The sequence below is a fragment of the Pholcus phalangioides genome, unplaced genomic scaffold, assembly GCF_987345545.1.
Source record: "Pholcus phalangioides strain wild (caught in Gottingen) unplaced genomic scaffold, Ppha-v1.0 ptg000011l_1, whole genome shotgun sequence".
NCBI classification, from domain to species: Eukaryota; Metazoa; Arthropoda; class Arachnida; order Araneae; family Pholcidae; genus Pholcus; species Pholcus phalangioides.
The window spans coordinates 33,834,618-33,851,688 of record NW_028301604.1 but is presented as its reverse complement, the minus strand read 5'-3'; the positions used below and the strand labels follow the sequence as shown (position 1 = coordinate 33,851,688).

At 38.7% G+C, this 17,071-nt stretch overlaps 1 protein-coding gene across 5 annotated transcripts in view; it reads right to left on the bottom strand.

The window, feature by feature from the left end:
• Window positions 1–17,071, bottom strand: part of Gmppa (GDP-mannose pyrophosphorylase A) — a 156,447-nt gene that overhangs the window by 23,437 nt on the left and 115,939 nt on the right. For 2 of the 5 annotated variants that reach the window (XM_089239489.1, XM_089239492.1), the window contains one exon: window positions 5,893–5,985. The exons of 1 other annotated variant lie outside the window; for it this stretch is intronic. In XM_089239489.1, coding sequence (XP_089095615.1) covers window positions 5,893–5,985 — 93 coding nt within the window. Of the gene's footprint in view, window positions 1–4,593; window positions 4,873–5,892; window positions 5,986–14,002; window positions 14,320–17,071 lie in introns of those variants that run through there. 2 more of the 5 variants (XR_016193564.1, XM_089239491.1) reach the window with 2 other exon arrangements.

Here is a 17,071-nt window from a genome sequence, read left to right as displayed (position 1 = left end):
GGTAGAACATTAATATATAATAGGTATCTCACAGAAGTTATGTAAAATGAGCATGCTCCTAGTACAAACTCCTTCCTTTGACATAAGAAGTTTATATTGACATTACTTTGACATTGTTAAGAGCATGCCCCTCCCCCACCAATGCAGTGGCAGACCGTGCGGCCATATTGGGTGCCACTCTAGGAGGGGTGCTAAATAGTTGAAAGGGTAAAAAAAGCTTTGTTGACCAAAAAAAAACGTGGTCAGTAGCGCCAAAAATAGGTTCTGCATAGGTAGAGGTTTTTTTTTCTCTAGCCAAATTAGAATTTTCGTGATGTGAAATTGTCACGATTGGCAACCGCTGACGATAACCACACTACCGCATGGTGGCTAGATGACAAAACTATGAATATTTTAGCTGGAGTTTTTACAGATCCTCTTTTTTCCCAACGGCCATATTGGGCACCGCTCTAGGAGGGGTGCCAAATCAGGGTTCATACTCATTTTCGTAAAAAAATTTCTTTGACTTTTCCAGTCAAATTTTCAAAAAATTTCATGTTTTTTTAAATCAAAAAATTCATATAAATTAATAAAAATTTACAAAAAAATTAATTATATTATAAAATTATCAATATTAGTTATAAAATTAATAATTTTTAATTATAAAATTAATAATTTTTAATTACAATATCATAATGACATCATAATCGTAGTTTTTTTTTTACATGCATTTATGCTTTTCAAATAGCCTGATGGAGAAGAAAAATTTTACACAATTCAGAAATTTCCGGAACAGCTTCAGTATAAGGGACACCCCAACTTAGCAACTTTTTTCCGACGATAAGTCGCCAGCGCCGGTGCAGTGTGGTGTTTTGCGTTGCCGTTGCCTGCTGGGTTGTCGTTGTTCTAGAATGTTCTTTGTTTAAAAAAAATATAGCGCTGGTGGTTGTTTTCCATTGCTTCTAGCGCATCTTTTTGAAACTCCCAACTGCTATTTTCACACACACAAACGGGTCTTCTCCCTTTCCATTCTCTTTTTTTCTTTCAAATGACGTCACCTTATAGCCGCGGCATTTTGAATGATTTGAAAAACCATTGGGATCATTTTCTCTTCCTTCCATATATATAATGTAGTGTGTAGGTCGGACTAATTAATTATTGGATCTCACTCAGGTTGTAGCTTTGATATTCTCTGAATTTCTTCTTTTCTGCATACAGGATGCCCCGTATCCTTTTTATTTTTTTTTTCTTATTTTATTTAAAAGAATCTGGATACCCGGAAAGTGAGTCCGGATTTTAATTTATAATACATAGAATATATTTATTTATACAACATGCAGTACTGTTGTTTTTTTATAAGAGCCTAGATTCCCGGAAAGACAGTCCGGGTTTAAATTTACAATTATTTTTATTATAATTATGCTTGTTGGTTTTAGCATTTTTATGCTCGCTCAATACAGCTCTTATTTATGTTTTCATTTCTCTTGTGTTCCATGATATTTTTCATGTTTTCTATGCTAGTGATGTTTTTTTTCACCGCCCATAATGTGTCTAACGGCCTTGACGGCTTTTGATGAGGTCGTCGGACATGTTTGGTGCCGAAAATCGCTAACCTGTCCCTTATACCGAAGCTGTACAAAATACACACGTGCGTCATCCGCCGTTCCTAACTGAAGTCAATTTACAAAATTACCGCAACTCAGCTTTATACCCATGTCTTTCTACAATGGGTAGTTTTGATGTTTCTGGGAAACACTAGAAAGAGTTATGATAAAGTCGTAGCAATACACTTTTCCAAGTGGACTTACGAAATCCTCATTCCCCCTTGGCAGTATCTAACATTTATTGCAATATTTTACGGATTATCAATATTTACGATGTTATCGGAATTCCCTTTTTTATCCTGACGGAATTTTTTTTTAATCATTATTATTTTTTTATCGATCTTTTTTTCCTGATCAGATGACAATCGTGACTATATTCCAGGTCGTTGTCTGAAATTTCCAGGTTTTAAAACACAAATGGAATAAATTTTTTTAGTAAAAAAAATTTTCCCTGACCTGTACGAACCCTGCAAATGAAGTTGAAAGGGTGAAAAAGGCTTTGTTGACAAAAAAAACATGGTCAGTAGCGCCAAAAATAGGTTCTGCATGGGTGGATTTTTTTTTGTCGAGCCAAATCTGGATTTTCATGATGTGAAATTGTCACAATCGGCAACCGCCGACGATAACCACACGACCGCATACTGGCTACATGACAAAACTATGAATATTTTAGCTGGAGCTTTTACAGATACGGTTTTTTCCCAAAGATTTCCGAAAAATGTCGTTAATTTAAACGAGTAAACCAATCCCCTTTTCGATGTATGCTGTCTTTGAATACAGGTTGGCAGCCATGAAATTACCATTATTTTCAGTATATAACCCGCAGGAGAAAAAAACGGTCTCCGAATTTGGGAAATTTGGCATATTCATTCAAGGACTTCGATAGCCCGTCGGTTATACCAATAACCCCCCCCCCCCCAGTATCAGACTTTATACTTCAAGGTAGTAGGAACGCGTCCGGTGAACAAAATTTTCATGCTTCTTTTTCCTAAATTCTGGGCATTCGATGCACTACAGTGCATTAGCGGTACGTCCACGAACAACAAACAAGAATTGGCGCAAATGTGCAGGGATTCAGCGCCTTGGCGCACCATGTAGAAAGAGAACCGTTTCGGCGCCTTGGTGCACCATGTAGAAAGAGAACCGTTTTGGCACAATTGGCGCAGTTTTTGCACCCCTGCCATTAGCTTCACGTCATCTGCGAATTTGCTAGTAATCCCATCGATACCCTGATCGAGTTTACCGATAAGAAGTGAAAAAAAGTATGGGGCCAAGGACACTTCCTTGAACTCCACTTGTGACGCCTATCCAACCAGAGAATTTCCCGTTCACCATAATTCGTTGTCGTTGTGACCTATCTCTTAACCACGATGCTATCAAATTCAGCAAGTTGCACCCAATCCCAATCTCGTGTAAACGCTTCAAGAGTTTACCATGTTGGACCCGATCGAATGCCTTCTGGAAATCAAGGTAAACATCTACATTTTTGCCCTTACACAAAGCCTTTGTCACGTGATCATAGAAGCAAAGGAGGTTAGTCACAGGACTTCCCCTTCCTGAACCCATGATGATTATCCGACAATACATTATTCTCGTCTATCCACTTCACAAACTGCTTTTTGATAATAATTTCCAAAATTTTTGAAAGGGAGCTCGTCAAACTCACTGGACGATAATCGGATATAGCTTCTCTACTACCCTTCTTAAATATCGGAACAACATTAGCAAGTTCCCAATCCCTTGGGACGATACCCTCAGCAACACTACTCCTATATATCTGTGCGATTAGCACATTCCCTGAGGACCCTGGGATAGATATCATCTGGTTCTGGTGCTTTGCTTGCACATACATTTTTTAGGAGATTTAGGACCTCCACGTCTTCCACTTGCATATCGTTGAGGATTTTATTACCCCATGCAACACCCATATGTTTATTATCATTATCTCCATTAAAAACTGACGAGAAAAAGTCACCAAAAGCACTACACATGCCTAAATTGCTCTCTGACCTAGACCCTCCTATCGACAGGGGCCCAACTGTTCCAACTATCTCCAGCTTGAAGGTTCTCCCAATCTATACCTGGGTAATTGAGAATTCCCAAGTATTACAACCCTCTTACACTTACACATGGAAATTTCATCATGAAGTTTGGTGATGTAGTTTGGAACCCTATTCGGTGGATTGTAACAAACCTAACAATAAGTTTATGAAGTCTTTTGTTTTCAAGCTCAACCCATACAGTTTCAATATCACTTCTCTGCACGTTATGCTCTCTAGCCTTCAAAAATGATTTTACGTACATAAACACTCCACCCCTTTTCCTATGAGATCTATTCGTCAAAAAAGTATTGTATCTTTTAAGAGGCGGAAATGCAGTGGGTTAAAAGTAAATTATTCAATGAAACTCAACATAACTAACATAAAACAGTTAAAATTAAAACATCTCTCACGAGCGCACAGCGTCGCGATACCGAACTAAGGCAGGATTAAGTGTGTGTGTGCACAGAGGAAATCTTCCTTTATATATGAGGATCGCACATGATCGATGACGTCATGGCGGATTGATATCGGCAGCATCCGATTTACATATCGGATCGTAACAGTATCCTGAGAAGTGTAAGAAAGATTTATCCCCATCTTTTGGCCAAGATTCTGTAATTGGTATAAGATCCAGGCCCTCCACAACTATCATAGTTTCTAAAATATCTTTCTTATTACCCAAGCTCCTGGCATTAATTAACACACATTTTAATTTGCCCGGTGATTTAGTGTCAATCGCGAAGCCATCCAAGTCAGAGGTGGGTAATTCCCCGTCAGTAATGTTGTGATTATCATTCACTAACCCAACTTAACTTCAATGTCAGTGCACAAAATTATCTAAACTATAATACTGCCTTAGAAAGAGAAAGATTATTTTTACTTTCTGACTTCTGAAATATAAAATTTCATTTAAATGTTTTTTCTTTCATTTATAGATTCAAGTATTCTCAATATCAAGTAAAATATACCTATATACTTGTAAGGAGGGGGCACCAAAACCATTCACATGCTTAGGGACATCAAACATCTTAATCCAGCCCTGTTAGGGAGCTTGTCACTGACCATGTAGGTCTGGGTTCAAATCCTGGTTCGGGCATGGATGTTTACTACTACTAAAATATTCTCTGGACAGATCATACGGATCTCTTGGGAATAAGTGAGAACCATGTTTTCATTCAAAAAAATGTGTAAAAAATAATCCAGGGCTACTTTACTGCACATCTACTTGTCATAAATCACGGTCTGATCTGTAAAAAGTAAAAATGTACATATTTGTTACGCACAACAAAAATATTGAACATTCATAATTTTTTGTCAAAAAGTTACTATAATATAATTTATAAGTTATACATATTATCCTTGTCCCTGATTTTGGTAAATATCACAAATTAAACTGAGCTATGATGAAAAACCTGGACATATTTTTAAAAATAGGGTCAGGATAGAAAAATTACTTGAATATCCCTTATATACACTGCTCAAAACAATTAGGGGAGCACATGGTTTTAACAAAATTACGCAAAGATGTATACCGATAAGTAACATAAAATGAATCATCCATAATTTAAAGCCTAGCAGGAAACGGAAGAAGAAAACTTCATATGCAAATCAAAGTTCATGACGTCAAAAACCAGAAAAAGGAGATAAGGGCAGAAATCGGGATGTTGCAGAAACGTCTGTTTTACTGCCGTAACTGTGAAATTCGATTGCGCAGTATTTTTTTTTGAGACAAGGTGACTTGAGGATGTCTCAACAACGTGATTTACCGGAATCCATGGCATGGCGTGTAATAGGCAGACTGGAATCCGGGCAAACACAACGTAGTGTCGCGGACGCTGTTGGAGTCGCCAGAAGTGTTGTTGCAAGGCTGTGGAATCGATTCCAAGAAACAGGAAATGTTAGACGTCGACCAGGGCAAGTTCGGCCACGCGCCACTACAGCAACTGATGACCGGTATATACGGTTAACAGCCCGTCGAAACAGAACAGAGAATGCTACGCAACTGCAAAGACGGTTGCTCTTGGCAACAGGACGAAGGGTGTCCAGCCAAACAGTACGTAATTGGCTTCATGAGGGAGGGCTCTATGCACGTAGGCCAATGGTCTGCATTCCGTTGACCCCACGCCACCGTGCGGCACAAAGTGTCACAGTTGATAACAGCATTAGACTTGGCTCTACATCAGATATCACCACTTTTTATGGGGAAAGAATCAAGACTTGGCTTAATTTTTTACCTGAAATGTTTTTGATGGGAGGATAGTACTTACCTGAATTGTAGCATTGCCAAGTACAATTGAATCTCTTATGCGCACTCCTTCTCCAATGACCGCATTTGGTCCTATGCTGACATTGGGTCCAAGCTGGAATAGATCATTACACAAAGTTTAATGATGTGCATATGATTCCAATAAAATTGGGGAGTAAAGCTTGTAGCGACTATGCTCAGTTGTATTTCATAGTGTTTCATAACATGGCATTGGCTTCTAATTTTTGGTATGATCAAATCAGACATATAATTCATTCATCCTAGAGAAGCATAAAAGAAGCTCTCTCACAAAATTACTAGATCAGGAGATACCATGGGCAGAGCTATAGGAGGGCATTGCTTCTTCCCCCCAGCATCAATGAGACAGCCGACTGATTTAATGTAAATGCATATACAGTTTGCATAGGTAACACCACATATACCATCTTCCTGGCAAACTGTTCATCTGAGAGGCATACTTCCAGTTACAAAAAGTATCTGAATAGCATGTATTAACTCAGATAATTCAGTCACGTGACAAAGGGTTATATAGGTATTGAAATACAAACTTTTCTACATAGTCACTGTGTGCCCAAAAACCAAATGAGAAAGTTGTTGCACTGTCTGTCCTGATGCCAACAAAAAAAAATCCATATTTCTAAATGAAATCATCACTAAGATATTTGAATTCAAAAAACATTAAAAATGCAAGTAAACCGATTTACCCGCATTTAATGTGTTTTTTTCACAACTTTCCTCTGTTTTTCAAATATCCTAGCCGCTGTGGTGGTCGAGTGGTTATAGTGCCGGACTCGCGATGCGAGGATCCGGGTTCGAACCCCACAGTGGTGGTCGGCTGAAGTTGGTTTTCTGTGGTTCCCAACTTCAAGGCGCAAATGCAAGCCGATCTCCCCGTTAAAAAGTCTCGCCACAGAGAACAACAGTCCTACAACGATAAATCATTCAATCATAACACTTCACTCATAGTTAGAGAAACTGGTGGCAGATGGCAGCACTACACATAACAAGCATTACAGAGAAACAAAAAACTTCACGTCAGGTTTCACTACATGTACAAGCACATTAACGATTCGTTGGGGGTTCCGGGGGGTGTGAGCGGGGTGCATGTGTGGTGTAGCAGTAGTAGGTAGGGCCACCAAAAAATGGCTCTGGGATCCATGATGTTCTAAGTCAGCCACCTCGTTGGGCAATTTGCCTGTTGTGGCGTTGTATTTGTATTTGTATATTTGTTGTATTTGTATTTTAGTGAATATTACACTTTATTTTATTGATGGCATAAGGAAAAACTGGAAAAACAACCCCTTACAACATGAATGACATATCAGACTTCTAAATGTTTTTTGGATATTTTTTCTGATTGGAATTACTTATTTAAAAATGCTAACTACAGGCAAAAGCCCAGTTACAGTTTACATATATGAATACATGATAAAGATAAAAACATATGTATACACAAATAAAAATTAAAAAATATACATCAGTATTACTGCATCTTACAAATTGGTACAATGGAGAACTTTTCAAAACATTAGAACGATATGGAGGAACATAAAAAAATTATGGCATCTAAGATTGATTCATGGGCAATAAAAAGTAATAAGATTTACAATATCAGGTGCATCAATATCAAAGTAAAGAATTTTTACAAAAATCTAGTAAGGGCCTGGAGACTGAGTTTCAAGTGAATCATAACTGAACGATCAGCAAAGTATTTCGTTTGGTAAGTAATGATTCTATGACTGATGTTTCTTAAAATTCACATAGCATAAAAACCTGTTTTGATCACGTTCAATTTTAACTATATTAAATAAACAATGTGGATTCCAAATTATGCTACAGTATTCCAAAACAGATCAAACATAGGAATTATACAATGGGGGATCAATGGTTCACCTGTAAAATGCTGTGTGTTCTGTTACCTATGCACCATGCACATGAACTGACATCATCATCATGCCCTTCATAGGCAGAGATAGACTTGAATGTCAGGGGGGCACAATGATGATTACTGGGTGGGCATGATGATGCCCCCCTCAGCACATGTATTAGATAAGTCAGCTTTGCCTATGGCACTCGGGCATCTCCCCGCATCTCCGCCCATGATGCCCCTCCTAGCCTTCCAAGTCTATCTCTGCTTATGGGAGGAATGTCAGTTTCTCAAGAAAAAGAAATGCAGGGTTCTTACAACTCTTGACTGAAAAATTTCCCTCACCACCAAATTATCTAATAGTTTTAAAACATTGAATTGATACAATATATTATCCCTCCCAACCAAAAGTTAAACAATAATACCTATTAAAAAAAAAGCATCATACCAAGAATTACATTTGAATAGGACAGCAAATGTTATCTTTTATCCAAAGCACTGAATGTTTAATTTTGAGATAAAAATTTTTTTATTACCAGATTGCCAGCATTATAGGAAATAAGAGTTACAGATTCTGAGCAATTCTGAAAATATCTGGACTCTAAGAATTGATGGAAGTAGGCAGCTTGAACCTTATTTGTTTTTCTGTATCTTATGGTCCTATCTGTTTTATTAACTTCATTCAGATAGGGGAAAAAAATGTGAAGCTCGATCTATCGCAATCTTGATTTTTCACATTCATTCTCATAGCTTTACTATAGCTTCTAAATTACACTGAAGAGCCAAAAAAACTGGTACACCTGCCTAATATCGTGTAGGGCCCCCACGAGCCCGCAGAAGTGCCGCAACACAACGTGGCATGGACTCGACTAATGTCTGAAGTAGTGCTGGAGGTAATTGACACCACGAATCCCTGCAGGGCTGTCCATAAATCCATAGGAGTAAGAGGGGGTGGAGATCTCTTCTGAACAGCACATTGCAAGGCATCCTAGATATGTTCAATAATGTTCATGTCTGGGGATTTAGGTCGCCAGCGGAAGTGCCTAAAGTCAGAAGAGTGTTCCTGGAGCCACTTTGTAGCAATTCTGGACGTGTGGGGTGTCGCATCGTCCTGCTGAAATTGTCCAAGTCTGTCGGAATGCACAATGGACATGAATGGGTGCAGGTGATTAGACAGGATGCTTACGTACCTGTCACCTGTCAGAGTCGTATCTAGACGTATCAGGGGTCCCATATCACACCAACTGCACACGCCCCATACCATCACAGAGCCTCCACCAGCTTGAACAGTCCCCTGTTGACATGTAGGGTCCATGGATTCATGAGGTTGTCTCCGTACCCGTACACGTCCATCAGCTCGAAGCAATTGGAACCGAGACTCGTCAGCCCAGGCAACGTGTTTCCAGTCCTCAACAGTCCAATGTCGGTGTTGTCTGGCCCAGGCGAGGCGTAAAGCTTTGTGTCGTGCAGTCATCAAGGGTACACGAGTGGACCTTCGGCTCCGAAAGCCCATATCGATTATGTTTCGTTGAATGGTTCACATGCTGACACTTGTTGATGGCCCAGCATTGAAATCTGCAGCAATTTGCGGAAAGGTTGCACGTCTGTCACGTTTAATGATTCTCGTCAGTCGTCGTTGGTCCCGTTCTTGCATGATCTTTTTTCGGCCGCAGCGATGTCGTAGATTTAATTTTTTACCGGATTCCCGATATTCACGGTACACTCATGAAATGGTCGTACATGAAAATTCAAATTTCATCGCTACCTCGGAGATGCTATGTCCCATCTCTCGTGCGCCGACTATAACACCACGTTCAAACTCACTTAAATCTCGATAACCGGCCATTGTAACAGCAGCAGTAACCGATCTGACAACTATGCCAGACACTTGTGTTATATAGGCGTTGCCGACCGCAGCGCCGTACTCTGATTGGTTCCATATCTCTTTATTTGCATACCCATGCCTGTAGCAGTTTTTTTGGCTCTTCAGTTTAGAAACTCTAACACAATTTGATAGGTTAAATTGGAGATACATATAGAGCTACAAAATATTTTTGTATTTTTTATTCTTTGATCAAGTGTTCAAAATTGATTGAGAAGTGTAATTTAGCATGCAAAAAATATTGAAAAATATTCTAAAATGGAAATAGTTCTAGTTGATTGGACAAAGAAAACTGGGGCCACAATGAAGAACCCTGAGAAACTAACACAAAATCAAACATTCAATGGAGAGAATACCTTGCAAATGAGATAGATTTCATTAAATCCAGAAAACACTGATCTCCCCCATAGCTAATGACAGTTCGATAGGTAAAACGGCTGCATTGGAGAATTATTTTGCTGACCTTGTGAGTTAAGTCTTGAAAAAAATAGTGAAAGATGACATTAACTACAACAAAAAAATCTGGCCTCAACAATGAAGAAAACAAATATAGTAAAATTAATTATTGCATGTATTTCATAAAACGATTTCTGAATTTGTAAAATTCAAATGAATAAAAAAAATTGACATTTTCAGCCAGATTAAAAAGCGAAATGACTCATGTCATCAAAGTATGATGCCTTATTAAAGTTAGTGGAAAATTTGCAGTTCAAAAACAAAGATCTGAGAGATCAACTGTCGAAGTTGGAATCAATAGAGAATGATAGAAAATGTGAAATAGTCGATATCTCAAGTGAGCTAAAGGATCTGCAACAATATAACAGAAACAAATCTTTAAATACATGGGGTTGACTCAAATTTAGCTAAATTACCAGAACTTAAACTTAAAAACCTGTTTTGTGATATTTGTAAGTACACTCATTGCCATAAAAATTTGTGCACCAAGAAATAATTGTGGGATCGAAACGAAAGTTGGCCTGAAGGTACATGTCGGACAGATATGCAAATGATTAGAAATGCAGCATGATTGCGCATTGTGTAATGCCACTAGAGGGCGTTGAACTTCGTTCTCCTTGGAGTATAAAACTGGTAAGCAGAGCTTGCTGGAGTGTATTTAATCGTTTGCAAAGGAAATGCTGAGGTAGACATGCCGTTACGCCGCCGTCGAAGACCATATGAGCAGTTGTCAGAGTTTGATAGGGGAAGAATCATCGGGACGATGGAAGCTGGGTGGTCAGCTTGGCGAGTAGCTCGTCAACTAGGCCGTTCTGATTTTACTGTGAGGTGGTGTTGGGACCAGTGGACAGAAGAGACGTCATTTACACGGCGACCAGGTTCAGGATGCCCTCAATAGACCAGTCATCCACATCATCCGAAACACACGCGTAGAGCCAACTGCCTCATTGGCCGCTATCCAGACACAGGCAGCAGCTTCACTACGGGCCCCTGTGTCTTTCCGAACCATCGCAAGGTGCCTGGCTGAAGGACATCTGGTATCGCGGCGCCCATTACGTGTGCTGCCAATGACACCCATCCACCAACGCCTCCGTTTGGAGTGGTGTCGAGCACGACGGGATTGGACTGCAACGGAATAGACCCAGGTCGTCTTCAGCAACGAATCGAGATTCAACTTGAGCAGTGATGACAATCGTGTTCGTGTGTGGAGGCCCCGTGGTGAACGCTTCAATCCTGCCTTCGCTTTACAGCGACACACCGCTCCCACAGCTGGTGTCATGGTATGGGGTGCCATTGCTTACGATACACGGTCACCCCTAATATTGATCCATGGCGCAATGACAGCCCAGCGGTACGTCCATAACATCCTTCAGCCACATGTGTTGCCACCCATGGCAGGGCTCCCAGCAGCCATTTTTCAACAAGACAATGCTAGGCCACACACAGCAAGGATGTCATAAGACTGCCTCCGCCACATTACCACCCTTCCCTGGCCTGCTCTATCCCCAGATTTGTCACCAATCGAGCATATCTGGGATCATTTGGGACGGCAAGTTGGACACCCTACGAGGTTGGTTGAACTAGAGGCGCATTTACAGCAACTGTGGAACGAGATGTTTCAGGACATCATACGGAACTTGTATGCCTCAATGCCCGCTCGTATCGCATCGTGCATTCGCGCTAGAGGGGGTCCAACAGAGTACTAAAACTTCTGTTCATCTGTACTTTTTTCTGCAATAAATGATCCTTTTTCTTGGATTTTCTAATCACTTACTTATATCAACGTAGTACTTACATGTGTAAAATTTCGTTTCATTTTGACGACTTCTTCGTGCGCAAATTTTTATGGCAATGAGTGTGTATGGAGGTGAATGACATTGGTTGGTATTGTATGTAAACTAACCTGGAGTAGAAGTGAGGGATCATTTAGGGGAAAACTGGAAAACTTATTGTTCAGTCCAAATCTAGGACAGTGTGGGACAAACTGTTTTTAAGAAAAAAAATAATTTTGAATTGGGACATTCGATCTGGTGGGAGTGATCAGATAATCTTACATCAATAAAATCACCTTGTTACAGCATATGGCCATGGAAACGGGATATTGTCAGGTGTAAACTTGGAATGGTAAACTTAAAAAATGTGAAAACTCTTTGGCTCTGAGAATTCAGTCACCTGATGATTTCTTGAACATTGCCTTCTGAAAGCTACTGATTTTATATACATATACACATATAAAATTTTTATATTTCAGTCATTGTAACATGGAGATGGCCAGTCAATCTACTTGCAACTACACCATGAATAGTACAAATACCAACTGTTAGTACATAAATTAATTATTTCATTTCACATCTGTTTTCCGAAAAAAATTCTTATTATTTAATTCATGTCAATGCCAGAAGTACTTAGAGTAAGCATGAAATTGTTGATTGTTTTGTACTTAATACAAAATATCATATTGATCTTTTTTGCATCACTGAGACGTGGGATTAAGGTCACACTCAATGTAACATAAATGGTTATTACTGTATAATAAATTATAATCGCACACACTGGCATTGCAATTTATATTTATATTCAATTTCTGACTTCACCATAATTTCTGATATGTGAAAACTCCAGATATCTGTATTCTCATAACTAAAAATACTGAATTAACCTTAGCTGTCTGGCATTCCCTTCCCTCTAGAAATGCAAATTAATTTTTGGAGTCCCTTGAATACATTTCAAATCATAATAATAGTGATAAAATAAAAATTATAACAGGTGATTTCAATGTTGATGTGTCGACTGTACCAGGGTTTGGTTTTGTCTACTGGCAAAAAGTGGTAAAAACAAGGCAAAAATTGAAAAAAAAAAGTAAAAATTAATCAAAATTGAAAAAACAGCAAAAACTGGTACAAATAGAAAAACAGCAAAAACTGGTAAAAATAGAAAAACAGCAAAAATGAAAAAAACTGAAAACAATATTACATTATGGATGTTATGTAATTATCAATCATTATAACTACATTTTTGATGAATACAGTTTTCCACTATATTTTCTTCCATATTTCTATTAATATTGTCAATCGATAATATTAATAGCATGACCTGTGGGAGCTTTTCATGTAAGGTGGTGTGTATTTCGAGCAAAACTATTTAAGCATGGTATTTAACAAACTGATTTCCCTTAGCTGTTTAAAGGCTGAAACTACGAACAAGGTCACTTATACACTGGTGAAATAAATTAAGAGAATTTGCATATTTTATCGAATTTCATGAAAAGAACTGAATTGAATGTAAAACCACTGCTTCTAGACAAAAATGCAAATCTTGTACGTCAAATACGTAAGCGTACACATGTGTGTAGGCGGAGCCAGTAGAGAAACAGGCTTTATAAGCACGCATAAGTTAAGACGCATTTAGTTCGCTAGCACACCTCAGCGAATTTCTTGGTGTTATTTTGCAGCAAATCGGTTAATTTCAAATTGTAACAGTAGAAATGAGTAACCACCAACGTTTAGACGATGGAATGAGGTGGCGAATTGTGGGGAGGCTAGAAGCAGGCCAATCTCAAGTCCAGATTTGTATAGAGTTCAATTTAACGCCCAGTATCGTGTGTAACTTATGGAAACAGTTCCAGGATACCGGATCCATCCAGAGAAAGCCTGGACAAGGTCGTCCAAGAGCCACGACGGCCAGAGAAGATTGCCATTTGTCAATTATAGCGAGGCGTAACAGGAGTGCTACAGCTTCTCAGCTCTCTCGTGACTTGTATGCAGCCACAGGAACCCGTGTATCAAGGGTGACTGTTTCCAAAAGACTTCATGATGCAATGTCCCTTATGGGAGTTGCCTGCCCGGTTCGAAATATCCAGTAATAAAGTGGCAAACGACAAGTCGAAAATGATTGCAAATAAACTTTCGCATGAAATATTATTTATTCAATTTAATTATAAAGTTAGTCAATTTTAACAATAGATTAGTATAACGTGGAGCCCTCTATTTGACGTTAACAGAAAGATACTGGCTCACCAATTGATGATCATCAACAGTCAAACTTTTATGCTGATCGGATATCCAATGTTGTTAGTCACTTCGACGTAGCTTTTCCCCGCAAGTATCAGAGAAGGTTTCTCGGTTGAGAGCCGGAACACCTTGATCAGCTCCAGGGGGCCTCTCGGTTAGGGCCGGACCACCTTGTTCAGCTCCAGGGGGCCTCTCGGTTGAGGGCCGGACCACCTTGATCAACAATGAAGAACTTTGACTGTGAAGATTAGTTAATGTTTTCAATTCCGGACCTGCCGGAAAACGGATTCAAACACTATAAATTATTGCATTTTAACTAATTTTCAGCTTAAGGCCAATGGATACGGTAGCAAGACGGTGAACCGTCCTACTTGAGGGCTTCAGTTGAATAGAACAAACAAAAGATGAACGCGGAATCAGACCTGTTACAACGTACGGCCGGTATTTAAAGGAAAAACTTCCGACCGCACGTGTCTAATCAAGCCAATCGGCTTCAAGGTCACCTCATTTGCATGCAATCGTAGGCGGACATCACGATTGGTCTTGATCGTCGCCATATGATCACCGCTGCCGATGAATAGTAACAATATTAGTGTAAACAACAGATTTACGTAACGGTGACTACAGACTTTTACGCCGGGGGACCATCGGCACATTACATTCCCCCTGCCACCAGAAAGAAAAATTCCCAAGAATTTTTCTAAGGCCCTAATTTTTCCTAACAATCCATATCCCTTTGCTTTTCATTCTCAGTTGTCCTTTAGTGGGTAAAAATATTTAAAGTTTGTGTTGAACAGTTCTTATATGAAGTGGCAAATTCAAATTTTGGTGGTTGTGATTATCAACTTGAGTGGTACAGAAACGATTATACTACTACAAAAAAAAAACCAGAATACAAGGTCTATAATTATGTTACTCTTTCACACGCTTTCATCCGAGCTGTAATAGCTTTAGTTGCCTTGTATATGGCCAAATTTCACATTGCGAATTTCTCATATTTTGCCACCTCTTTTTATAATTCTTGGCAATAGTCTTTATATCACCTAATGTTAAAATAGTAAGCTACTGTAATGTTTTCTTTTAATTTAAGAGATGCCAAACAAAAAAAATGAAAAAAATGACATGAAGGTTGAAATACTGCAAGCTCAGTCAATAATGGTGATCTATTCACATATCACCTATTTAATACTTTGGAATGTAACTTTGTGGCACCAACTTCACTGACCCTTATCAAAACTAATGAAATCGGAAGGAATTTTCTACACACTCACTTCTGTGATACAGCTCATATCAATTCATGTTGTTGGGTTTCATTAAGAAAAGACTTGCTTTATTAAGAACTGCTTTACAAGCAATTTGCTTGGCAAAAATGGTTTTATTTATCTTCAACCCTTTTGTCTGATTAAAAGGAAAACATAGATGATTCTAGAGGTAAAAAATACAGTCTGCCCCCGTATTCCCTGATTTATGTTCTGGGGGTGACAGCGAATATGGGAAATTCATGAATAACCGAAACCATAGTTTTTTGTAGATCTTGTTCATTGAACATCGTGAGAAGAGAGCGAAGAGGTAGAATTTAATATAAAAGAAAATGCGAAGTGATTGTTGGCAATGTTTTCTGAAAGAACATTATGATATGAAGAAGAAACAGCAAATAGAAATCACAAAGTATGTTGGATTAAGTTGACAAGACCTCCTCTACCAATTGTTCTACATGTGAAGAACATACCATACAGGGATCTATGTCATGAAAATAATCTATTGCTGATGTGAACTTGCGAAGTCCTTCCGCTATGTTACTCATGGTGAACTTGTCTTCCACTTCTTTATCTTGAAATTCTTCACCTGGTACTACTGCAGTTTCAGGAGCAGTCAGTTACATAAATTCCTCCTCAGTCAATACCTCTGAATTGCTATTAATTAGCTGTTTGATTTCTTCTATATTCATATCATCCAACTCTTCTTCATCCACCTGTTTTGTCAACATGACAATGTCTTTTATAATCTCTTCAGTTGGCTCTGTAGAAATAATTGTGTTTTGGAGTGCACATTATGGCCAAAGATTAATCCAAAGTTGACCATTTTTCTCTCTTAAGAGCAGCCACAGCTCTAGTGATGACAGTAACGGAATTAGCGATAGTGTAGTTCTTCCATACCTTCAAGAAATTTTCAACATTTGCATCTTCTTCTATTGTGTGCACAATCATCTACATTGAATGATGTGTATAGTGAGCCTTGAATGCTCGCATTACTAAGGGGATGAATGATAGATTTTGTATTAGGAGGCATATAAAGGACTTCTACACTATCAGCTTTGAACTCATTGACATCTGGGTATCCAGGAGCATTATACAGTATCCATAAAAAACTTCGAATGGCATGTCTTCACTCTCAAGGTACCTTTTGAATTCTGGAACGAAACACCGTTTAAATCAATCGAAGAAAAGTGTTTTCGTTGTCCAAGCCTTTTAATTGTTCATCCAAAATACTGTGGGAACTCAGACTTATCCTTTCCCTTCCATGTTTGTGGATTCGTAGATTTGAAAATGACTAAGCTTTATCCAAACCCATATGCATTTGCATAAAACATAGTATCTTTATTTGCCTTAAAACGAGGGAATAGCTTTTCTTCTTGGGTGATAAATGTTCTTTGCAGCATTTTCTTCCAAAATAGTGCAGTTTCGTCAGTGTTAAACACCTGCTGAGGTGCATAACCCTTCTCATAATTTTCTAGCTGCCTCATGATTAGCAAAGGCTTGATCGTCAGCAATTTTTACATTGAGTAATCTGAATCGTTCCTTAAATCTATGAAACCAACCTATACTTGCAGAAAATTCTGATGAAATAGCCCTTTATGGAAGAGTAGAATTTTTCTCCTTTCTTTTTTGTAGCAGTCTTCTACCCACACACAAAAATAAACAAAAAAACCAGAATTTTCTGTATGAGAAACACATGGACCTCATAG